This window comes from Mauremys reevesii, linkage group 13, assembly GCF_016161935.1.
Source record: "Mauremys reevesii isolate NIE-2019 linkage group 13, ASM1616193v1, whole genome shotgun sequence".
NCBI lineage: Eukaryota > Metazoa > Chordata > Testudines > Geoemydidae > Mauremys > Mauremys reevesii.
Window position 1 is genome coordinate 21,769,842 of NC_052635.1, and position 25,304 is coordinate 21,795,145.

A 25,304-nucleotide genomic window follows, 5' to 3' on the forward strand; every position below is an offset into this window, starting at 1 on the left:
CCTCTGTTTGCCTGTCAGGTGCTGTAGGATTTCACACATCTGAGTACACATTAAAAACCTCTGATGCTCCCCAGGGGCTAGGCCCCGCTGAGCTGCTTCCTATTTGGGGATGGAGAGGTTTGCTGTTTAAGCCAGGCCAGGACCTAGTCTGAAGCACCCTAGTTTCAACCCAGTCACAGTTTATTCGGGGACTCAATCTTTGTGTGGATTTGGGGGATGCAGGGGACCAGCTGGCAAAAGCTCACACATTCACCCAGGCTTGCAAAACGCACAGACTGCGCCTTCCACCTTACGGGCCAGATTTTCAAAGGTATTTTGGCACATTGAGGCATTTTCGAAAGCATCTAGACACCTAACGCCCATTGATTTCTGCCCCAGAACTTGGAAGAACCAAAGAGGAGATTGTGCCAAAACATCCAGCCAAAGGTTTTACGCTATGCCCAGTGCATGCTGAGCCAGGACTTGGGCACTGCTGGCGCAATACTCACACTGTCCCTTTTGAAAATTTGAGCTATGATTCGGGGGTACCTCTGTTTTTGTCCCTCACCCTCGGACAACGAGGTCCCTTTTGGGTGTCTGACATTGTGCACTTCAAATCACCAGTCACTTTCAAAGTGTTGGCCTTGATCAACATGGCGTGTGGAATAAGAACTCACTTTCCCATCTCTGTGTTTTGATGTAAAAGCCTCCAGCCACCTGGGATAGAAGATGCAGCAAAAACTGCCCTGGAAGTGTCCCTGGTTAACTTCTTCATTCCAAGTAAACAAGCTCCCCTGTGCGGATGTAAGTAATGAAGTGCAGTGTTTGCAGCTGGCGTGGATGTTCACAGGCACGGAAAAGCTCAGCCGCACATCGGCACAAACAGCCCTGGCTCCGCTGCCGGGAAAACACAGTTCGGCTTTGACTCAAAACCAAATCAACTGCAGGGAGTGAGCCCTTCCCAGGATGAGGCTCCCAGGGACAGGTGCATGCCGCCTTGTGGAAAGGAGCATGCAGGCTGTCTCGGGGGAGAGGATGGAGCCGTGACTGTTGCAGCTGGGGCAGCCCCTCCAGTGCTCAGCAGCTAGAATAAGGGGGTGCAGGCAGCCGGGAGTGCTGGCTTTAACCTATTCACGAGGCGGCTGCTTGCACGCTGATTAACAGGGCTTCTCCCAGGCTGGCAGGGGCACACAACCTAGAGGGGAAACGTATGTCACACTTCGGGAAGTGACAAAAGAAGAATGCTACAGACATTAACCCTTCCCATGCTGCGCCTTGCCAGGCTGCCAGCCAGAAGGGCACTGAGGAGACGGACAGTGAAGCTGAGTCCCCAGACAGGCAGCAGCCAGGGCCTCCCGCAGCACCATCAATGCCACAGTGTGCAGCAGCGACACGACAGGGGAAGGACCAACTTGTGCTGGTGACAAAGACAAGCTTTCATGGCTCTGTGCAGTGTCTTTCACCAGCAGAACTTGATCCAATCAAAGCTATTCCCTCACATGCCTTGTCTCTCAAATAGCCTGGGACCGACACGGCTGTGACTACGCTGCAAACTGTGCAGCAGCGTTACTCAGCCTGTGGTTCTCCCCAGGGGCACCGCATGCAGCCGAGGGATTTATGAGTCTCTGTGGAGCTTCTTATTGCTTTGCATGTGGCACAACACTGACCGCAGGAATAGTGCCAGTGTGTCGCTGCCCAATACACCTGCTGTGACATCAGAAACCTTCACTGTTTCACCAAGCAGCCAGGGAGGGAGGGAAGAGAGAAAGGAGAAACCTCCCTGCTCCTAGCAGCCGGATGGGGGGACAAAGAGAGAGTCACTTGTTCAGTGTTCGAAGAAAGCGACTCATTCTGTGATTCTTTACCAGCTTCACATGACCCCACTCCCACCCCTGCTGCCCGGCACAGATGCCAGGACTAGGCAGCCATCCAGGAGAGGAGGGAGAGATCCTGACATGGATCAAAGGGGAACAATCTTACCTTCAAAGCTAGAATATATTAACATAGGATAAAATATAAAAACTCAACAATCTAGGAAATCCCCACTCAACAACTTTGTTACAAGTTGTCGAGGCTGAAAGGTGTTAACATTTACAGCTAATGCTCAGCTGCATAGTTTTAAACCTACCTATCTCACATATACAAGTCTGGAGGTGCTAAGTAAGGAACTCACCAGCCAATATCCTACTTTCAGTTACTGACTATTACCAACTTAATCCCAACACCCCTTCAGCCTTAGCTCCATGCCTGGGTTTGGTAGTTTAATGGAGCAATGGTGTTGGCCGCACAGAAGCGAATACGTGTGCTGGCAGTAAAATGCATACTGTAGGTTTTCAAAAATAGGGTCTCAGAACCCGACTCTTCTCCCAGTCATGTCAGTGGCAAAAATCTCAATGACATCAGTAGGAGCTCCCCTACCCTCCCGACTCCCTTCCCTGGCCTCATGGCCCCTCACGCTCAAGTGACTCAGCAGAGAAAGGAACATGTGCTGGACTCTGTATAAACAGCACTCTTCGTTCAACGGCCAGTGCCTCCCTTTCTCTCCTAGCCATGACGGTCGACTCTTCCTTACAAGGAAAAATACCAGAAGAATGTAACATTGCCTTATTACTACATCAAATTACAAGGGAGAATAAATCACTGAGCAGAAATTATTAATAAACAGAAGAATTAACAATCACACAGGAAGCAGCTAACTTCAGAGTCCAATGCTGGAGTTCAGGTATAGCCTGGCACCTCAGCATTGGAATACGTGTGACTGTAGCCCATAGAGATAGCTTTAGCATTTATTTTACTTAGCAGTAACTCAAAGCACTTCCAGGCCTGTCTCCTGTAAGACACTGGCTGCAGCAGTTAGCATAAGGCTTGAGGCCTATGAACTTTGGCACAGATAAATGGACCAACAGTTATCCCTGTGTTTTGGGGGGCTGGGAACAGTGTTTTAGGGGGAAGTCTGTCCATAACGACACCAGCCAGCCACAGCAACATGAGCTAACACCAGCTTTTGGATATTTTAGGATAGGAACATCTGCAGTTGTCTGACCACAAGAGTGCCATGGCAACAAATTGACGTATATGGTAATAAGCTGAGATCATTAATATACCAGCCTATAAGAGAAGGGCTCCCCAACGTTAGTAGGGTGAGGAAGTACAAAGAAGGAAGAGGGGAGAACCCCCTACTGAATACGTATTTGGCATAGTGGCATCAGCGTAACATATTATAAAAGTTGCATCCCAGCTGGTGTGTGGGAGGAGAGAGAGGTGTAGCGTTTGGGAGGTGCCAGGGGGATGGCTATTGGTGATGACGAAGAAGGTGGTGGTGATGAGGAAGATAACGGGTAACACTCTGCAAGGGGTGAGTATAGGGATGTTCAGATGTACGTTCTGTGTTATCTCAATCTACCTGGCAGGGTTACAGGGTTTGTGACTTTGCTAAATGTATTATCAAATTATTGTAAATACAGTCGGGTAACTGTGCACATCAGGGTTCCCAACTGAACAGTAATTTTAATCATACTGGGTCTGATCTTGGGACAAGAACCTGTCAACCCTCAGAGTGGGAATTCTTAAGTATCAATATAATTAATACATAATCTACAGATCAGGCTACAAGAGGTTTCAGAGTGGAAGTACAACAAACGCCCCGTTTCATTTGGGTTTTTTTAAACAAGGGGTTTACTTTCTTGACAGCCACTTTGAGGGCCAAAATTTTCCAAGGCAGAGGCCTGAGGTCCATACACAAATAACTAGCATACACAATGCACCTGCTATTGTGCAGACAGCTACTGCAACCGACAAACTAGCTAGACACCTGCACTTACATTTGTAATTGTGCACATGCCTTTACAGGTGTGTTATTCTGAGCACATGTGTATGTGTTCAGAACCTGGACCTCTACCCCATGACTCCTGGAACATGGTCTGAAAAACTTCTGTATTCTGTTGGCAAGTCGCACGTTGGGATTGCTCAGGTCCCGCTCTTGGACCATTGGTTCATTCACCAGCTGCGTAGCCAGAGAGCTGCCTGCACTCTGGACATGTCTTGCTTTCTGATTGCTCTTAGTGTGTAGGTAGTTATCTGATTGCTGCACTCACTTCACCTCTACTACAATACATCTCCATGGCCCTCTTACTGTTCCCTGGCATGAATACCGATCCCAGGAATACAGAGCCAGAGCTCCCTCTCCCACGTAAACCCCTTTCTACGCCTGGGCGGCAGCCGCTTCAGCCACCCGCCACCTCGCCTGCACAAGGCCAGGAGCATGCTGAGCCTGCCTGACACCCAGCGAGTACAGCTGCAGGTAAATCAGCGCAAGCTGAGCTCCCGTGTCTTGGGCAGCAAGTCCTTCAGGGCCAGGGATGCCCCCCCTCCCCAGCACTTCCACCAGCACCCCTTCACTTTCTGGGGGGCTCCCACGAGGAGGCCACTGCCCCTGGGAGGCCGAGAGCCAGAGACTCCCCACTGCTGGCAGCGTGGAGAGAGATGAGGTGTCAGAGACTGGGGAAGTGACCTCGCAGCCAGGGCACAGTGTGGGGCAGGGGGAACTGGATACCAGGGCAGGAGGGAAGCTCTGAGAAGTGGCCTCGGTGCCACTGACAGGGCACCACTGGAGGAGTTGGAACAGGCACATGGAGCAGTCGGAGCAGCATGCACAAGATGCACCAGGCAGGGAGGTGGCTCTGTGTTTCGGCCAGGGGGTGCTGACCCCCATGGCGCCCGCAATCCTGGCTGCTGCAGCCCCCAGCAGCAGACATGCTTGTTGTGGAGGAGGGGTGCTGCCAAGCTTGCCCCCTGCAGGGGAGCCGCACCGGGAGGAGGTGAGATCCTGGACCCCCTTGCGCAAGGGATGAAGTGCTCTTCCCCTCCAGGGGATTCCAGCCCCGATCCAGGCCAAGAGCAGAGCGATCTGGGTTCAGGTGGCCTGCAGCCTCTTTGTACAGGAGTGATGGATCGGGCGGGGCAGAATTTTAACACACCCACTCCCCGCATTGAGAGAGCGATGGGAATGGGGTGGTTGGGGGGCAGCACTGCTCTGTGTCCCCTGCCCCATTTAGAAACCAAAACAACAGCCCCCCGCAAAGCAAATTGCGCAGAGTGTGGGGCTATGTTCGAGGTGGGTGTTTGTGACGGACTGTAGGTTGGGGGATGCATGGGGTTGGGTGTATGGGTGTGTGGGACAGGGGGTGCATCAGTGCTTAATTTGTGCCAAGGCTGAGCCCTGGCACCTGTTTCATTACAAATTAAGCCCCACCTGAACCCACTTCTGAACCTGATGTCTGGCGCATATAATGGGCTGATCAAATGAGATTCAACACTGGGGCAGTTTAGCGATCAGACCCCCAAGTAAATAAATCAATCCTCATTGGAGCTGAGGGAAGGATTTTTCAATTCAGGGCTCAAGCCAAAACATCCAGGGGGAACAATTGTTGTTTCAAACCAAAACTGATTTTTTTGTATTTTACTCATCAAAACAAGACCCAAAACATTGTTCAGCTTGATTTGCATTGACATTTCTGAAACGAAATGGTTCACTTTGAAAATGTCAAAACAAAACATTTTGGCTTTTTCTACATTTTTTTCCTCATTTTTTATTTTGCTGAAACTATTCGCCAAATTCTACCCAAATGCACAAAGACTTCGGTCGCCCTGAAATGGCCATTTTGATGGATTTACAATTTGCTGGAAACTATTCACCCAGCTCTAATCCTCATCTGGAGTGGACCTCTGAGGTTATAACAAAGCATTTGTACATGGAACTCCGTACACTCCTCTGAAATGTCTCAGTGCAACAGAAGGCAGGAAAGCAGGCGTAGCTGCTTCACCTTGAAATCTCCTGGCTCCTCTTGGTTTAAGTCACACCTTGTTGTTCCTCTCAATGAAATCTGTATTCAATGTGTATTTTAAATTTAAAGACACACGTTCCCCTCTTTTGTCCATGAAACCTGGGATCCCCAACCCCACTCCAGTCAGCCAGGCAGAGTCAAGTAACCTGAGAGATTTGCACTCTCACCCACGCTTTGAACTTTTGACCAGCTAGCCCTTGGTGGAGACAGTCACCGAAACCTGTGAGCAATCACACAGAAACCTGAGTACGGAAGAGCTGTGTTGCTGCAGCAAATTTACAACAAAGAGATCCTGGGAGAGGGACATTGAGAGCCCCAGTTTCACAAATAGACACAGAAATTGGCATCAAAGAGCATGCAGTTGCTATACACCTCCAGAGATCTGTGCCTGCAAGTGGCTGATTGCACCGCGGCCCGCAAACACCCCTCCTGTGAGCAGTTACACAGTCTGCACAGATCTCACGAGCACGACTCAAACTCCCATCCTCGAAAAATTGCTCCTTACATTTATTCCACATTCAGTGCAGTTTGGAGGAGTGTCTCCAAGCCCTTCCAATGCTGCTAAGGCTTTTCGGGCACAATGCAAGACACTAAAAACATGGCAAAAGATGAAGTAAAATGATGCAAAACCAAAAAACAAACCTTTACAAACTCTCTGAGAGCAGCAGGAAGGCAATTTGCACCTCCAGGACAGCTAAAGGCGCAGTTTCCCTCTCAGACAGTGGGCACCCTAAAAACACAAGTGTAGTCACGATGGCGGGAGCGGCAGGAGGGGCTAGCCACCTGAGTACATACCTAGGGTGTCCGATAGGATCCTAGCTGGGATGGCTGCCCCCCACCCCTGCTCTTGTGCCACCGCGGCTATGCTGCTGTCTTTAGCACTTTAGTTCGATCAGAGCTAGTGCAGGTATGTCTATCTGAGCTGGAAATTACACCTCCAGCTCCAGTGTAGACACACCCACAACATTCTTGCGCGCACACACACACACGCACACGCACACATATATCTCAAGAATGGCTTGGCCTAAAAACTTCACGTCTGAAGCTGAATTCGACAGTCTAGGTCAGGAGGACGTCTAGTGCACAAGGACGCTGCTAGTAAGATTAGGTGTAAAATTTGGCATTTATTTTGAACCTTTAATTGACCCAACGGGCCTCAGTCTCACCCTAGGCCCAACTTAGAGTTTCACTGATTTATGGCTGTGCCAGGAGTTCGCAAACAGGACAGCTACGCGGCTCGTGTTCACACGGATCGCGCACTCTGCTGACTCACTCTGTGCCAAATTCCATGAGTGATGCACCTGATTTGAATACTTTGTGGTCTTGTGTTTCATGGAATGTAGGTTGTCTTTTGATAGACCTAAATACGTAATCTCCACATCAGAAGAGACAATCATCTGTTGTTACCTCTTGAAAAGATATTCACACAAAAGCTAACAAAATTCTCCAAGAAACAACTTTGCTAAGACAGAATCAAGGCTGTAAATAGACATCAGTTAAATGAAAACATTATTAAAATGCTGTAGTTATTAAAAAAATGGAAAGCCCAAAAATCTATAGCTAAAATTTCACAAATCACCTTAACTCTGACCCCATACCAATGCTCATCATCTGCCTATCTGCTATAAACCCATTATACCCAATCACTGGGCTTTGGAGCTGTGCCCTGGCTCTGCTCCAGCTCCAGGCAAAAACCTGCAGCTCCACTGCTCCGGAGCTGCTCTGCGCTCCAGCTCCGGGCTCCGCTACAAAGCCCTGCCCAATCACCATTCCTCATCCACACTTCTAGTATGGACTACTGCAAACCTTTAATTATCACACATACAACAAAACCAGCAAGAACCAAGAGAGAGATTGCCACAATATGTCAGTTATGGTTACCTCAGGCTGGAAATACCATCATCTATAGCACACTGTAAATACAAATCTCCAAATCCACCCACTCCTAGACAGAGAGGCCACTGCCCTGGACACACCTATTTCACCTCTGCCACCGTGGATAGCAAAGAACACAAACATCTCACCTTTCACCCCTCCCCATGCCTAGACACAACGTTGTCTAATAGCCACTTTGTGTCTGAGCCTAATGTACTTCATCCACAACCCAAAATACACACAGGCCAGAACTCTCCACATTGCTGCACTCTCCAAATGTGATGCAAACAGAGAACACAAGTCAGGGAGGCAGTGGGCAGACACATGGGGTCAGAATTAAGATTGTTCGTGGAAATATATCTGTGAATTTCCTACATTTCAAACACCTTTTTAAAAATATATGACCGCAGTGTTCTAAGAATGTTATATTTACCTACCACCTTAGCTCACTCAGAATAAAATTTCCTACCTGGAAAAATCATGCCTTATTGTATGACTGCACTCAGAGAGAGAAGGTCTATGCTGCAAGCACATGTACACTCTGTCTCTTTAATGGCAGGGAGGCTGGTCCTGAGCAGGGAGGCAGTGCTGTTCCATAGTGGTCAGGCTCCCTGGTGTGTGGGCTGACATGATTAGAAATTGCAGAGAGCTGATTCAGCCTTATTTTTGCCTTGGTACATATCATTATGGAGACACTGTGGTCTTGGATGCCTATGGAAAATTTTCAAAGCTAACTGAAAAAACATGGGGCTGGCACAGGAGCAGCACAGTGTGCTGGAGAGGGGGTTCGGGAGTGCCCTCTCGGAGCTAAAGAGGTGTGGAAGCTGGAGGCACACGGTAGGAGAAATTACTGCAAGAGCAGCCACCTGTTAAAAACAAACAGAGCAGCATCTTCAAAGCAGCTACCGGAAATTTTAACATCTAGGCCAACTCCATGGCCACCGCAGGTAACCGCAGGTCCCTGACCCAGAGCCACAAGCCAAGGGGGCTGCCCAAGAGAATCCTGGCCCCACTTGAAAGGTACCAGAAGAGTCAGGTGCTTGGCCTTACTGTCTAGACAAGAGGCTGTACAAAGAGCCGCTCCCAGAAGAGTCAATGTCATTGTGGTTCCTGCTGTCTCCGCCAGGTGAGGGTCGCCCCTACAGGCCCTGGTTTCCCTCTCAGCTGTGGTGACATGGAGGATGCCCAGTGCCCACACAGCAGATCTGGGTACAAAAAGAGGAATGCCATTTTCCAACTGGCTAAAATCCACGTCAGTGTCTGGCCCCCAGCGAGGAGCCGTAACTGAGAGCTCAGGATGTGATGAAACCCACTGCTGGTTAGTGCGTGGCAGTGCCCAATCCACAGAAGATGTGTCTGTCAGCCCCAGCTAGCGGGACCCAGCTCCTCAGTTCAACCTGTAGCAGCTCACACGCTTAGCTCTGGAGACCCTGAGGTCACCCCAGATGGTGGCGTCACAATGACACAGGCAGTTTTTGTATCACTTGATAATCAAGGCTCACAGAAATCGCTCCGTAGGACATCTGCTGTATTTGTAAGGATGGAATAAGAGCGAAACAGTCAGGTCCTGAGCAGTTCTACCATGGCAGAGAGGACTTGGCCCGCCAGTCCGCTGGCTGGTATAGGACGCGCCCTGGTACTGGAGGAGAATTAAAACTGCTGGCGCAAGCAATGAGGGGCCAAAGCGGTAGAGAATGACTAATGCAAACCTAACAGAGCCCCTGACCCAGGGCCAGGGGCGGCTCTAGGTATTTTGCCGCCCCAAGCACGGCAGGCAGGCTGTCTTCGGGAGGTCCTGCGGATTCAGCGGCACGCCTGCAGGAGGTCCGCTGAAGCCACGGGACCAGCAGACCCTCCACAGGCATGCCGCCGAAGGCAACCTGCCTGCCGCGACCGGCAGAGTGCCCCCTGTGGCTTGCCGCCCCAGGCACACACTTGGTGTGCTGGTGCCTGGAGCCGCCCCTGCCCAGGGCAGGGAAACAGCTCTGAGACAACAACCCTTCACTCAGATCTGAAAGGGGAACATTTCTGAGGTTCCAAAGAGTCTGGTTAATTTTTATTTCTGCACAGCCCTGACCTAGGGAGAAGCGGCACAAGAATGGCTCTCCCAGCAGCACTGCCAGCCCACTCAGGAACAGGGAACCCCAGAAATCTCCTCTCCTGCAGCTCCCAGCCCACAGATTTCACAGGCCGATTAGTCTGAATGAGGCATGGATCAGAGACAGACCTGAGCCAGGAAGCAGGCGCCCAGAGCCCACCTGCCCCAGAGTTCAGAGCCATGTTTGGATCTAGCGTGGAGAACTGTGGCACCCTGTGACTCCCCTCAGCCATTCTCCTGTTCCATCCCCTAGACTGTTGCAGCAGCCTGTTTCTGTTCACACCCTGTACGGGGAGGTGGGGGGGTTGGGAGGAAGGAAGGGATTGGTCAGCTCACAGCAGCAGTTCTGCCCTGGGCTGGTTCGTGATTTAGTTCTACCCCCCAGCACCCACTTGTTTAAGCAAGTTCAGCCCTGCGGTTAAACTGAACCCAGCCTTCTCGCCCCATCCCCTTCTGCCCGCTCTCAGCATTCGGAGTAATCTGAGCATTCACGGCCATGGCGAGTCCAGGCTGAGCAGGATTCCTGGCAGAGCTGACTGATTCAGCAGCTCTCCCTCTACTCCCTCTTGAGAGCAGCAGGCAGCAGCACTCTGAACTCTGTCTCTGCACAAAGCGCGCCTCTGAGAAGGCTGCCAGCTCCCAGCTGTGAGGCTATGGCTGAGGGTGGCTTGGAGGACCGAAAGCACTTGCATGATATTAACCTCACTGTAACTTTTCTTTGGGCCTTGGAACGAATACAGGTCACGGCTGTACAACCAGAATCCTCCCTGCTTCAACCCTTGTCTGTCCACCGCTGCTCACCAGCCCTTGTGACAGCCATTTGAGCCAGTCTAGCTCACTGCCTCCGCTCTGGGGGTCCCTCCCCCGCACACAGCCTGGCATGTTGCAGTTAGAAAAGGGGGCTACTTTATGGCACAGGCCTGACCAGAGCTGCCTTAGTTGGTGCCAGCCCAGGCACACTTCTGAGGCACGGCCAGCGACACCACCAGAGGCAGAACTTCACCTTCAGCGGGGTGGAGAGAAGCTGCTGGCCTAGCTCTTGGCTCTGCCTACAAAGCACAGCCCATGCTGCAGCCCGTGCGGCTGGGCTTCCCTGCGCTGATACCCGAGCGAGCCAGACTGAAGCTAGCTCAGGTATGTCTGCTCACCCTGCAATCCCACCCCACATCGCAGGGTAGCCACCCCCGCAGACTCACCACAGCTGGTATATTCTGGTTGGGGGGGGGCATAGCGTAGAACGAGCCAGCTGTCTCGCTTCTGCTTGTTGTGGGCAACAGAAAGTCCATGAAGTGCTTGGAGCTCCTGAGAGGGGGTGAGTTACAGAAGTGCCAAGTGCTTTTCTTTGGGGTACTCTAGTTAGGGGTGCATGTGGGGCCAACCCTCGTTGGGACTCAGTGGGGTCACACCAGCAGCGCATCTGGCTCACTGTGCAGAAGCAAAGAATTGCTCCCTGACTAACCCTAATGTATCAGCCAGATTAGCAGAGACTGTCTCTCAGATTGCCCAGAAAAATGTCCCTGGATGGACCAGGAAAATCCCAAATTTCAAGCTGCCTCCTTTCAGGTATCCAGGGAGAAGACTGACTGGCAAAAGACTTCAGCTTTGTCTACAGTCTCAGCCCCTTTCCTTGCTTCCCACCCACTGCCCAGGGACTTAGTGCTCACCCACCTGCTTTCAGTTAACATTTTTGGAAGCAAACCAGAGCACATGCACAGGTCAGAGCCCTGGGAGAAGCTGTGCAGCTGGAACCAGTTGAGAAAGGAGGCAGGGCCGGGATACGTCTGAGGCACAAGGATGCTGACAGAAGCGAACCAAGCCAGACAATGGATTGGTATTTTTGTGAAATGCTTCAAGTCAGGGTTCCAAGTGGCCTGCAAAACAAATCACATCTGGAAAAGGAAATGGGAACTAAGCTGGAACCCAGGCTTGTCAGAGGAAAGAACCCCCAAAAAGCTGAGGAATCAGAGAGACCCGAGATGGGAAACCTGCAGCTCACCCCGTTGTTGATGCTGGATGCCTCCCAAGGGTGCTGTCGAGCGCAGCTGGAGCACTCCGCCCACCCAGCTGCTCAGCTGTATGATTCAGGCCCTTTCTCAGGGGACCTGCTCTTCAGCAAGAGCCAGAATGCCACCCACCTCCCCAGTCTTTAAGGGCCAGTGGAACAAAGATACAGAGGAGAGTTTAAAAAACAACCCCACCTTCTTTGCTTAAAAACGTTCTGTCTGCAGCCACATAAGCTCAGGCTGCAATCAGCTAAGCAGGGTTTTGCTGTGCCAGAGCGTAGCTAGGAGAGCCTGGAGCACCACAGGTGAGGAAAGGCACATCCTGACCCTCGCCTCCCTGCCACCTACCCCCATGCCATCATCAGTGCTCAGAGGGGAACAGAACTGCACGAAGGCTAGGTACCATCTCAACCCCAAAACCTGGGAGCAAGACATGTTTGTTTAGTGAACTCATAGTGCTGGAGCTGTCACGTCTTGCCTTGGTATCTCAGCAATGGAAACAGCCAAGGAAATGAGCATGTGCCGAGCTAGGACATCTGAATTCCTTTCAGTTTGGCCCAGACACCTGAACTGGCTCTCCCGCAATGAAGCGAACAGCGTCCTGCCACGCTCGAGTGAGGTTACCTGCACCCAGCCACACTGAGCGATGGGAAGCCAGTACCTTCTGCTGCTTAGCCCCTGGGAGGCTGCAAAGGAATCAAACGAAGACACCAAGTGCCTGAACACAGGAGCACAGGAGCAGTTTACCTGCTGGGATTTTTAATTCATTAAAGAAGCCTGCTGGGTCTCATCTGAGCCCCAGCAAACTACAGCGAAGCCCTCTCTGCAGATCCGTGTTCTCAGCACTGCTGTCTTATCAGCAGGTTGAGTAAACAGTTCAGGTCGGGGAAGAGGGGCTTCCTCTGATCTCTCTCCCTAGACACAAGGCAGCTCATCCCAGCCTCATCCAGAATCTTTAGGAGAAAAGGAAACAACCCCAGGCCAAAGGAAAGAGAGAAAAACAAGCGAGAGAGCGAGAGGTTTGAGGAAGGAATTTCACAGGCCTGGCGAGAAAGGAGTTCTCGCATTACTCTTTGGTTAAAAAAGATCAACTTCCAGCAACTGTGCAGAGGAGCACATTCCACAGGATGATGTGTGGTTCCGGAGCTTCGGAGAGAGGAGGAACCAAGCCACAGAAAGGGCTGAGCAAAGCTAAAAAGAGTTTAGAGACAATGCAGTTTGGGGCAGGGGGTGGGGGAGGGAAAACCCTCCAGATCCAAAGAAGAAGGCAAGGAAGCATTTGGAGCCAAAGAGAACAGCTCTCCTGTTCACACAGACCAAGTCTGGAGGGCCAAAGTGCTCCACGGATCTGAGTCGCCTTTGGGCTCGGTGATTAGCAGAGCTGAATGGGAGGGCGAGTTTAGCTGTGCCTGGGGAAAGGCCCCTCCCGCCCTCCTCACAGCTGGGGCAGTTGCTGCTCTGCACTAGTAGCCCTAGGGCTGATGGGACACAGCAATGGAAATGGTGGAGTTTAGTTTATTGTTAGTGGATTGAGAATCCACAAGAGAACCGCTCCTCCCTCCTACAGACCCCTTAGGAAAGACATTATAAAATCTCCCTCTACTCCCCCTCCGCAAGGTCTCCAGCCCTTCCCTGACTGCTGTGATGTTAGACACACTAACTCCACTGCCCGACTACCCACTCGACAGAAACCAATTCTCAGTTATGTCATTTGTGCACTAAGGTGTTAGGACTCCTGGCCTCTATTTCCAGCCCTGCCACTGAGTCATTGCACAACGCTGGGCAAATCACCTCTGTGCCTCCAAACAATACAGCAGAGATAGAAGAGGCACAAGGAAGTGTCGGAGAAGTAGTGGAAGGCCTGGCAAGACTCAATGCAAAGACAGATTTAAATGGTTAGGACCATTACTTAAGGGAGGAGAAAAATATGAGAGCGAGAGATAGTGCACTGTATAAAGAATGTAAATCGGGGGTTCCTAGTAACCCTTTCTGAGCATACAAGAACAAGGGTGACACAATAAAATCAAACAGGAATCGTTCTTTTACACAACACAATTAGTCAGTGGAACTCTCTGCCACAAGCTATTGCTCAGGCAAAGAGTTTAGTAAGGAAGATTCAGAAAAGGACTGGACACACATATGAATAATAATAATAATACCCACAGTTCCACTAGCTAGGATTAAAAAGGTATCAGAGATATCAGCCTCCATGGTTCAGGACAGAAATCAAAGACTAAATACCCAGGGTTAGGGAGAGACTGCCTTGAAGGCCAGTCATTGTCCGATTGTCCTTTATAGAGGTACAAAATGGAGGGGATGAGGTTACACCATCTGCTGAAGCAACTGGTGCTGGCCACTGCCTGAGTCAAGGTGCCAGCCTGGATGAAAGTTAGAAGTTATTATTAAACAGCCTCATGCTCCCAGCTTGTCCCTGCTCCTGTGACACCTTGCAGGGTAGGGGTTTTGTGTCTGAGCATGACCAAGTCTGCTGCCAGTTAAGGCAGTCCTGCTTGAGCCAATGTCAGACAGGCCTATGATCCTGGAGCCATGTCTGCAGCCCCTGGATTCATTATACCTAGACCTGGCCTTTCGCCCTGTCCCAATAGCCCCAGAAACGCTCTCCCCATCCCCGATCCCTGCAGGAGCCAAAAAGGGCAAAAGAAAAAGGCTGCTCCTAAAGGCATTTAACACTGACGGAGTGCCCTGTCAGGATGCACACAGGAAGGGGCCGCTCCATGCCTAGATTCTCCCCTCTGCCTGCGTGGAAGTGAGGAGTGTCCCTGCTGCATCCCTCGGAGTGCTCTCCAGTGGGCAGGACTCCCTGCAATGGCAGGAGGTGCACAATGCATTGTCTCCTCTGGAAAGCAGAGGGAAATCTTGACAGAAGGCTGCACTGGCTCTGGCGCCAGGACCTTCTGTCTGTGCCATTGAACCTGCCTCCAGAGAGAGACACTCCTCCAATGGGACGCCCCAGGCTCTGATGGATCCCTGGAGACCCACCGGATCTTAGCTGTGACCCGTCTGCCTGAACCACCCTTTGAAGGAATGATCTAGTAGGAAACTCCACAAGGCTGCCCCCTGCGTGGGCCCTCCTAGCTGGGCGACAGCCTGGTTCCTCAGGACTAGCCATTGTTCTACAGGCTAAATGGAGGGTTGGTCTCAGCCCAGGGCCTGGCAAACTGGTGCGCAGGCCACAAAAACCTACACAAAACAACTTGTTCCTTTCCCTACAGGGCCCCAGCAGAGAGGCCAAGGCCTGTACTTGTCAGTGGGGCTTGGGGGCAGGGGAGAGCAGTCTGCTGTCATCCCGGAAGGGAGCAAAAAAGAACAAGGTAAGTCCATGAAGGACAGCTCCATTGCTAGCTGTTAGCTAAAATGCTCTGGGTGTCCTTAAACTCCAACTGCCAGAAGCTGGGACTGGCGGGCAGGGGATGGATCATTTGATAACTGCCCTGGTCTGTTCATTCCCTCGGAAGCATCTGACACCGGCCACGGTTGGAAGACAGGATACTGGGCTAAGTGAACCATTGGTCTGACCCAGTCTGACCCTTCTTGTGTTCTCCTGTCTCTGAAGCATGCTGGCGGGAGGCAGCAGGGGGGACCTGCTACCGCCCAGCTGTGCTTCCGTCTCATGGGATGTCAACTCAGCACCTCTCACCAGCACTAAATTCAGCCCAAGGAATGCAGGATGTGTCCAGCTAAGGGAGAGTGTTAGGATTTACACCCAGGGCCAGGCCTCAGCTCTGCTCAGTGACTCAGAAATCAATAGGGTATGCGGCTATCCACCAGCTGAGGCTCTGCCCTGGCTTTCAAACAAAACACTGGGGAGATGCTAAATCATTTGCCATTGACCGACTGACGAGAGAGGCTTCTTTGGGGGTAGGGCCAGAACCCAGGGGGATCCCGGGCTGGTTCTTTCGTTCTTGTGGCTGTTCTGGCAGAAGGGGGAGGAGAAGACAGGTCACAACTAGGATGTTTGCGCTCCCCACTAAAACTTGATGTTAACTCTCTAGCAGTCTGCCCTTCTTGTGCCAATCCACCTCCACTCCACCCGGGGTTGAGAGGCTGGCAGGGCCTGCTCGGGTGAAGCAGGGACTTGGGCAGCTGAGCGCAATGTCAAACTCTCCCGCTTGTTGGACAGGCAGGCCAGGCTAATTGGTTCAGAGCACAGACACCACTAATCTCCATTAGCTCATCTCTCCCAGCCCAGTCACTGTGACTCTCTCCTTTGGCCAGTTACAGGTTCTCCTTCAGTACAGCATGACTGGCCTCTCCACTTCGCAGGGGACGTAGGAGTTCTCTCACAACAGAGCAGTCAGGCCACATCTGACATGAGCCTCTCGTCAGTGACTGCAGAGTCAACCTTTCCCAGTGCCCAGCAGTTCAGTCTGCTGGCTCAGACACAAGGCAGCGTGAGAGTCTCCTCCCAGGCATCTGGATTGAGTGGGTCTCCTGAAACCTTCTGACACCCGCGGCCCTTCACTGCCAGCTCACCTGGCTATATCACTTCATCTCTCCTATAGCTCTGAGATGTGCCAGGCAATTTAAAATTAACATCCTCCAAAAACACCAGATCAGCATTCCCAGATCTCCCCTCTCACTGGGACCTGGGTGATGGGATTTCTTTAATGGTCATTATTTTTTTCAGGCACCTTTTCATGTTCTCTGTATGTATAAATATCTCCTGTCTGTGTGTTCCATTCTATGCATCTGAAAAAGTGAGCTGTAGCTCACAAAAGCTCATGCTGAAATAAATTTGTTAGTCTCTAAGGTGCCACAAGTACTCCTGTTCTTTTTGCGGATACAGACTAACACGGCTGCTACTCTGTAACAAATGTAGTCTGTTCATGCTGCTGTAGGATGAGTCCAGAAAGAAAGTTGCTGCATAAGTACTAGGCTACTCTGACTTCCATTCATAAACTTTGGCTTTCAAGGGTTTAGAACTTGACATATTTACACCCTATGCCCCAGAGGCTCAGGATTACACCGAACAAATTGTCCACGTTGTCTAACTGCAAACCAGATTCCAGCCCCTGCTATGGCCCCTTTATGCTGCTTTGGTAGTTTACAGGGGCCAAAAAAGGGGGCAAATCATCCCATAGGGGAGTTGCCCCTCCTGTGGGCAGGGGAGAAGGTTCTCAGCATAGCAGCATGCCAGGAGTGGGAAGAGATGTGACCGGAACACTCTGTGCTCTGGCTAGCCTGAGCTTTCACTGGAATTTCAAACACAAAACAAATAACATTACGGCTTAAAATCTCTCTGTTAGTGCTTAGAACAGGGAGCTGGACAGATTTCCCAGCTCATTGGATTTTCATCTTTGAATACCTGGGTTCAAATCTCAGCAAGACACACATGAAGACTAATATGATGGTCTCAGCCAAGTCCTGAGTTTAACCTCTGCTACTGTTGGAAATTATTTTCCTAATACGTTTATTAAGGTTTCCCAGCACTGAGTTTCCTTTATTTGTCCCAAAGGGCCACTTGGTGCTGGTGGCATCCCAAACACCAATATAACCATATACTCTCTTGTATTTTATACACCAGCAGCAACACAGTTATAACCATTGGCCAAAAAACTTGCAACAAGTTCAGGCCCAGGAGACACCTTCCCATCATGGCACGGCTCCTGAGGGGTAAGGAAAAGCTCTGTCCAAGAGCCCTAGAAACCCTTGCTCTTCACACTCAACAGCAAACAAGGGATATTGTTGCCGGTTAATGGACTTCAGCCAAAGACAAAAAAAGGAGTTTTAGGGCTAAAGCCTGAACCTGATGCCTAGTTAACCCTGTTTCCTATGTTTCTATTACTTCAGCCCAGACGTTCAATCACGTAACACTGGTATTTCCAGGGTCACTACAAATACAACACAAACAACTCTTCTCTCTCATGATCTTATTGGTTTGGTCCATGCTTTGAGCACATGGCTCATGCTAAGATCCGAATTCAGTCTAAAACCAGTGATCACCCAGGTCTAACATGGGCCTAGGTTTCTACACTCTGACACTGACTCCCTCCGAGCAGGGCTGGCTTTAAGCCGATTCCCCCGCGCCTTAGGCATCTTTTTTATTTTTTTATTTTTTTTTACTCACCCGGTGGCAGGGGGAGGGGGGTCCGCTCCGGGTCTTCGGCGGCAGGGGGTCCTTCGGTGCCGCAGAAGACCCAGAGCAGACCCCCCCGCCGCCAAAGTGCCGCCGAAGCCCCGGACTGCCGCCGGGTATTCGAATTAGGCCTCACCATTCATAAAGCGGGCTCTGCCTCTGAGACCTTGGGCTAGTCATCCCCACTCTGCCTCAGTGCATCTGGGAGTGAAATGGAGAGCACAGTCGGAGCCTAGCTCCCAGGGCCCTCCAGCAGAGGTAACAGTGCATGTCTGTAAAGCATTTGAAGCTGAAATGCGATATCATCACTCCCCATATTTATCTCTATCAGAAAGCACCAGTCACACTCGGTTAACAGAGTCTGATCAGACCAGGCCCTACACTGTAATACTGGGGGTGCTGTAGGCCAGGACTGAGCCGTGGGGGAGACCCAAGCGTGGAGCTGAAGGGGAAACACAAGTGAGGATTGTGGTGAAGATGGCGGCAGAGCCCATGGGGAAGGAAACCTGCACTGCACCTACGCCAGATCTAGCCAGTAGCATCAGCACTGTGATCCCCAGAATGCGAAGTGATGCACACTAAGATCTGGGGTGAGCCGGGCAATGCAGAATTGAACTGAAATGCCACATTTAACCCAGAGTGCAGCCCCAAGGTGGCTCAGAGTCCTGCCCCACAGCCACCTTGGAGACTGAGCAGAACAAGCAGTTTCTGTCCATCTATTCAAGGAGATCCCAGCAGCTATTTCCCACTCTCAGAATGAGTGAATAGAATGGTTTGTGCATGTTTTGTTTTTAATTAAAAACGGTATGTAAATGTATATGCAGATTTGGATCTCAGGCTCCTGGCGAACTGCCAGCGCAGCTCTCGCTATTGCAAAGAGCAGGCACCACGGATGCCTCCATATTGCAGCCCATCTGGCATGTAAAATCCCTTGCTGGTCAGACTGGCTTCTGTGGGCATCCCCCAGCAGGGAGACTCATCCCGGGCCCTCATGGCTTTGGCAAGGCTAAGCAGAACCCCCAAAGGGTTCGAGATGGCAGAGGGGGCATGTGAACTTTCATCAGCATTAAGAGTTTCCGAGTGGAAACTTCCTTCGCCATGGCCCATCATTTGGGCACTCTGCCTTTGTTACCTGATTCAGGCATGGCCCAGCTGAGCCCCACATGCCCTGCATTTTGGACACTTTGGGCCCTTTCCAGGGCATTGGGGGGGGAGCCCCAAGAGAACCCTCAGTGGCACCTCCCAGCACTGAACCTAGATGCATCGTGCAGAAATAAAAACAAACAGCAAATGCCATTTGGTAGCAGAATGGCCATGTTATAAGCCCAGCAGCACCTCTGGGGTGAGGGAATGGGGTGTGTATCTCAGCCATGGGGAAAGCACACACAGTCTTATTGGCAATGTTCACCACATTCATACACAGGTCTGCGCTGGCACTTACCCTCCAAGACCACCTCCTTGCCAGTCTTCTTCAGTGCCTGCACTGCCTCATCGTGCGTCGCCTCCGAAAGGTCAGCCCCATTGACGGAGAGGATAGCATCTCCTACGTACAGCGCCTCTGTCTGATCTGCAGCCAGCCCCTTAAAGATCTTGGAAATCAAGATAGGCATCTTATTCTCTCGGCCGCCTGAAAAGAAAAGGAAAAAGGAAGTGGTTAGATACTATTTATATACAGAAGGCGGAAGGTACTACTTAGATAGCATCCTGCTTAAACAAATCTGAGTGCCAATATATCAAGATTTAGCTCATTTTCCCCAGTAATGCATCAGATTCGCAACTGCTGGTGTCATTTTTGGGTAGAAAATCATTTTCATTACTTTTATTATCGGGCAGAGGAGCATGAATCAGAGGAGGTAAGCCTCTGACCCCGCTTCTGCCCAGAGATCCTAGCAAATGCCCTTTTCTTGCTTGAATCTCAGAATATACATTCTGCCACATAGCTCTTGGAAGAGAGACGTCCAGATACTGGCTCTCTTCTTGGAAATACGAGATTCCTCAATTTCGGTTTCAGCCAGTTGCTACATGTATGATTGATAGAGATGGCTCTTAGTCTTAGCTCTGTGCAGCACCAGCAGGACAGAGCAGCTCCTGCCACATGGATGAAGCATCTGTTAGTCTCCCAGGAGTAATACTTGCTGCTTATGCCATCCCAGTCCAGGCCTGTCTGAGAGTTTCTAGAAGCTCTTCTGACTAGACATCAATAAAGTGAAATGCAAAAGAAAGGAAGCACAGATCTGCTCCCTACACGGCTGTCTCACGTCCGGCTCTGATCAGAGTCTCTTTAGCAGAAATTCCACTGCTACCATGTCTGTGGATGACACCGAAATAAGAAGTTTAACAAATACACAGGTGGCCTGGGTCAAACTGGGAAATGACCAAGAAAGTTTAGAATGCAGACAGCTGCAGGCATCAAAGAGCGACCCTGCTGGACTGCAAGAGACCACGTCTTGGACGTAGCTCTCAATCCCCAAGAGCCATGGGCTGAGCTCTTCCACCATGAACAAAAGCCCAGCAGGGGCTGGAGGGGAAAAGAGGTTAAGGCGCTAGCCTGATACTTGGGACCCTGGAGTCTATTCCCGACTCTGCAACAGGCTGTATGACCTTGGTCAAGTCACCTAGTTTCTCTCTGAGCCTCAGCTCCCCACCTGTACCATGGGGATAACAGTACCTCACAATGGGGTTGGGAGGGGAAAGACATTTCAGTTTGTGAGACACTCCGGCACTGCAATAAGGGAGGCTAATACAGGGGGAGGAGGTGATTGGAAAGGGGCATTTCTGTGTTTGTTTGGTAAAACTTTTAAGGCACTCAAATCAACAGGATTAACTCAAAGTCAATGGGAGTTAGGTACCTACCTAACTTGGAGAATGTGGGTCTCGGCTCCTCTGGTGAGAAGTGTGGCAACAGTACGTAGCCAGATGGAGTAATAGTCTCCAGCTCTCCACTCTCCGAGCTGGGAGGAGAGGGGCTCAGGAAGCGTCACTGTCTTAGGAAGTAGTCTACAGCATGAAAAAGTGTGAGAACCACTGGGATAAACCTAGGTGTGCGCCCCCGGGGAGGTTGCTGGAGTTCCATTTGTTTCCTCGGAGAAATGGAAGCCGCCTAGAGATTCCTGTCAGTGTTCATTTTTTTGGTAGGAAAGTCTGATGTTCAAATATGACATTTATTGCATTTGAATGGAAAAGTGTCACTTTGTAGTGCCTTCCCGCCACGCCCTCTCCACCCTCTGAGGCGCTGAGGGTCACCTTCACATCTGCATGGCCAGCTGCACCGGTTTATGCCTCCCAGTCTGGACTGTTATTACTTTGCTTTTGCACGTGTCATTGCAAAAATGAAGCGTCAACTGAACGGAGTAACATTTCTCCTAGGAAGGAGCACCTTAGTGCTGATGAGAGCTGGGTGGGAATTTTTAGACAGAAATTTTTTTTGCTGGAAAGTGCCTATTCATCGATACCAAATTGATTTGCAGATACCCTCAGTTTCAACAAAAAGGTTTCTCAGGTCCAAGATGAAAGAGAGCCAGTGAAACCCACCCCAGAATAGCCAAAGAGCTAAAACTCACTCTAAAATTCAGACAAGACACAGAAAAGGGAACAGAGAAACGGTGGGACTGGAATAGAGGAAGGGAGGACAAAGGTTATAAAAACCAGGCCATGTTGATGCTCAGGATTTACAAAAATGTACATCTTGAAAGTTTTAGTGGCTTTTTTATTATGATTATTAACTATCCCTAGCTCTTAAATAGCACGTATATATTTCATCAGTAGATTGAAGGCAAAAGGGGAGTCCCATGTCTGGAAAATGTAAAGGGATCAGAGCACGTTTCTGTGCAACACATGGTCTTTGCACGGTATGCCTCCATAAAGCCCCTCCAGCAGTGGGGAAAGCATGAAGAAGGCACAGAAGAATCAATTAGATTAGCCTTGTCACGCTAAACAGATGCTGGTTATGCTACCGCTCCAGCAGCCACATTTTCCAAAGAGCTCATCTCCCATCTGGCAGCCAAATGAACTCTTGAGTATCTGGATCTAGATGTCCACATTTTTTGCCACTGGTAGCATGAATAGGAACATTTCGGCAAGGGCTCAGCCAAGACAGAACAGGGGCAAAGCTCTAGACTTCACTGAACCACACTGAGCTCTTAGTTTTGAGACTATATCGAAAGAAGTTATGTTTTTGCTTTGCTGTACAGACTTTATTGAACAAGGGCTTGTGGGATGCATAGATAAAGAGTCCTCCCTCAAGAGACTGAACTCACAATGTGGGCCCAGTTCCATATTTCTATAATGAGGAATAAGGAATCTCCTCCATAGCATCCCCCCGCACCACCAACATTAAAGATCTGTAATTGGAAAAAATCAATATACGGTAACAGCTCTCTAAGGCTGGAGCCATCTCAACTGCAAAACAGAGAGAGGGAGAGGGGGATGTGGATTAAGAGCAAAACAGACACAAAAGAATCAGATTATTATTAGATGTACAGGCCACTTAAATTAAAGACTTCTCTAAAGAAGGAAATAGGGGGAACGTTTGGGCCAGTTGCTTGCTTTTTTCTGCTTTATTCAGCTCCCAGATGTGCCCTGTCCTTTCCTCTTCCCCATCTCACGTAAATTCCAGAGGCAAGAACACCAACTCTTTAACATTTGAAAGAGACCGATCTGGCTCCTGCATTGGCTTTAATTCGGTGGAAATGTGAACCACACCCAATATGTATTAATGGGCCGAAGCCAGCCTGGCAATAGATCAGTTTTCCAACATCTCCTCCTGTCAACCCTCTCTGAGTTCACTCAGATTCCCCTCAAGGTGCATTATCTCTGTCTTGGATTTTGAAGGTCAAAACTGCCTGTCTGCCAGGTGTGGCTTGTGAAGCATCAACTGTCAAAATAAACAACTGGGCCCTACAGCTGCAAGAAAATTATACCTTCACAGTCCCGTTCATTTTGTGCTAAAACTGTCTATTCCTCAAAGCTTTTTCCAGCCACTGTGCTGACTTCCTCTGAGCAGCAAAGTTGCACAAATGAGGTCGTTTAAGTTGTGCTGATCATGAGGATAGCAGTGCTTTTACAGTGCAGCCTTCACTGAGATTAATTCAGTAAGTGCAGTGGACTGCGGATTTTTATTTAGATATATTTTGATAGGGGTGATGGTATTTTGGAACAGAACTCTGTTGCAGGCTGCAGGCTAATGTGCAGGAATGCCAATAAAAGAACAGGTAAACGCCCTTTCACATCAGTGACAGGACAATACAAATGCAATGCCAGTGCCTAGCCTGTGGGCAAATGCAAACAACCACCAGAATTCACAATTAAAAGACACCAAATATGACATGAACTGAATTATGTGGGACATAAGGGGAGAACAATTCTCAGCTCTTTTTACACTTTCATGGAATAATTTATTATAGAATAACCCCCCGCCCCCATCCAGTTTAACCTTTCTGTTCAACACCACCCAACCCTGCCTAGACACATTAGACCCACTCACTTTTTCTCAGAAACAACGAGGAGTCCGGTGGCGCCTTAAAGACTAACATTTATTTGGGCATAAGCTTTCGTGGGTAAAAAAAACCCACTTCTTCAGAGGCATCACTTTTTCTGTATGCTCAGGCTAACCTAAGGTTAGGTAGGCACAGTGCAAGTGATGGGCCATTTCAGGGTCACAAACTGATCTCACATGAAGAACAGGAGTACTCGTGGCACCTTAGAGACTAACAAATGTATTTGGGCATAAGCTTTCGTGGGCTAAAACCCACTTCATCGGATGCATGCAGTAGAAAATACAGTAGGAAGATATTGCATTCTAGATTTACAGCATGTACACACAGCACATGTAAACCTGCCAGCATACAACTCACATAAAAAAGCACTTTAAAGAAACCATGGCTCCAGTCCTGCAAAGGTTTATGCACGTTTAACTTTATGCACTGTGAGTAGTCCACACTGAGTATGGACATTGAGTATGTATGTAAGTCTGCAGGAGCAGTGGCAAGTTATATTTGTATGTAAAGGTAACACTTTAACTGGGAGCTGATGCAGCCTGTGTAACTGATATAACAGACCTAAAAATACACTGCTAGAAGGCTGCAACTTTCAACCACTGCAAATGACAGGGCTCTGTAAAATCATGACATTTGGAGTTTAGAAATTAAGGAGCAGAACCTGTCACTCCTCTGCATGGGTTACATTCCTAAGGCCTAACCCTGAAAGCGCCCACGTGAGCGACTTCACTCTGCTCCTCCTGGCAAGTGCAGGATGGGGGCCTCCGGTGGATTCGCTTGTCCATTTCCAACTTCCCCAACAGCCACAAGCGGCAGTGACAGGTTCCTTCCCCGCAGCTCAGCCGGAGCCGTGCTAAGCGCCCCTCCAGCTCAGGGCGAGCGGGAGATGGGGCCTGGGGCCGTGACCACCCCCAGGGCATCCTCCTCAGCCGCTTTAGCAAACACGGAGTTGGCACCCGGCCGCGCGCAGAAGTTGGCCAGGCACCAGCCAACTCCCCGAGGTGCCACAGGGCACGGGCCGCCTCCAGCTGCGCCTCGGCGCTGGGCGCTGCAAGGTGCCCACCAGGGAGAGCTGGGGCAGTGGCGGGGCAGGACCCTGGAGCCAAGCGGCAGGTTCAGCCCACGGGGAAGGGACCCTGCTCTCTGGCCAGCGCCCGAGGCCAGCAGCGGGGCGAGCCCTCGCCCTCTGCGACGCCCCTCACCTTTGATGCTGATCCCGAGCCCCCCGACGTCCTGCTTCACGATCCGCACCGTGCGCTTCACGTTGGTGAGCGACTCGGGCACCTGGGCGCACGGCTCCCCGCCGTTCAGCTGCGCCGGGGCGGGCGGCGGCTCCTCGGCCCCCGCGCCCTTGCCGGGGCTCACGGTCAGGAAGTCCTCGGCCAGAGTGACCAGGACCCGCAGCCACTGCTCGCCCGGGGCTCGCAGCTCCAGCAGCCCGCTCTTCGGGGCTCTCCTGGCGGCCGCCATCTTCAGCGCATTCCTGGGATAGCTGCTGCTGCGCCGCCTCCCGCCTGCCAGGGGCCGGGGCGCACGGCGCGGAGCGGGGGCACCGGGCACCGAGCCACCCCCAGGGCACCGCCCCCGGGAGGGGCAGCGGGCTGCCGGGCACATGGGCAGCGAGCCGCCGCCCCGCCCAGGGAGCCGCCCCCCGCCACGCCTCTCCCCTCCCCGGGGCGCACGGGGCTGCGGCGGACACATGGGCACCGCCCAGACCTTCCCCTCGGAGCCGCCGCTCAGCGCCCGCGGGCATCGGGGCCGGGCCCTGCCCAGGAGCCGGACGCAGGGATGGGGGCGCCAGCTGCGTAGACGGGCCGGAACCTCGGCTGCGGGCCAGGAGCAGCCTTCGGTTCACGGCAGAAGTGGGAGAGCTCGCTGTCGGTCCGCAGGCTGGGGCGCCCTGCAGACTTTGGG

General features: G+C 51.1%; 1 protein-coding gene across 2 annotated transcripts in view; it reads right to left on the bottom strand.

Annotated features, from left to right (window-relative positions):
- The window catches only part of SNTA1 (syntrophin alpha 1), a 69,025-nt gene extending 44,066 nt beyond the window's left edge, over positions 1 to 24,959 (bottom strand). The window contains exons 1-2 of one of the 2 annotated variants that reach the window (XM_039499046.1): positions 24,593 to 24,959; positions 19,337 to 19,522 (exon numbers count right to left, since the gene is read on the bottom strand). In XM_039499046.1, coding sequence (XP_039354980.1) covers positions 19,337 to 19,522; positions 24,593 to 24,860 — 454 coding nt within the window. In that variant the 5' untranslated portion in view covers positions 24,861 to 24,959. Of the gene's footprint in view, positions 1 to 19,336; positions 19,523 to 19,712; positions 19,938 to 24,592 lie in introns of those variants that run through there. The other variant, XM_039499047.1, reaches the window with a different exon arrangement.
- Positions 24,960 to 25,304: the final 345 nt, after the last annotated feature.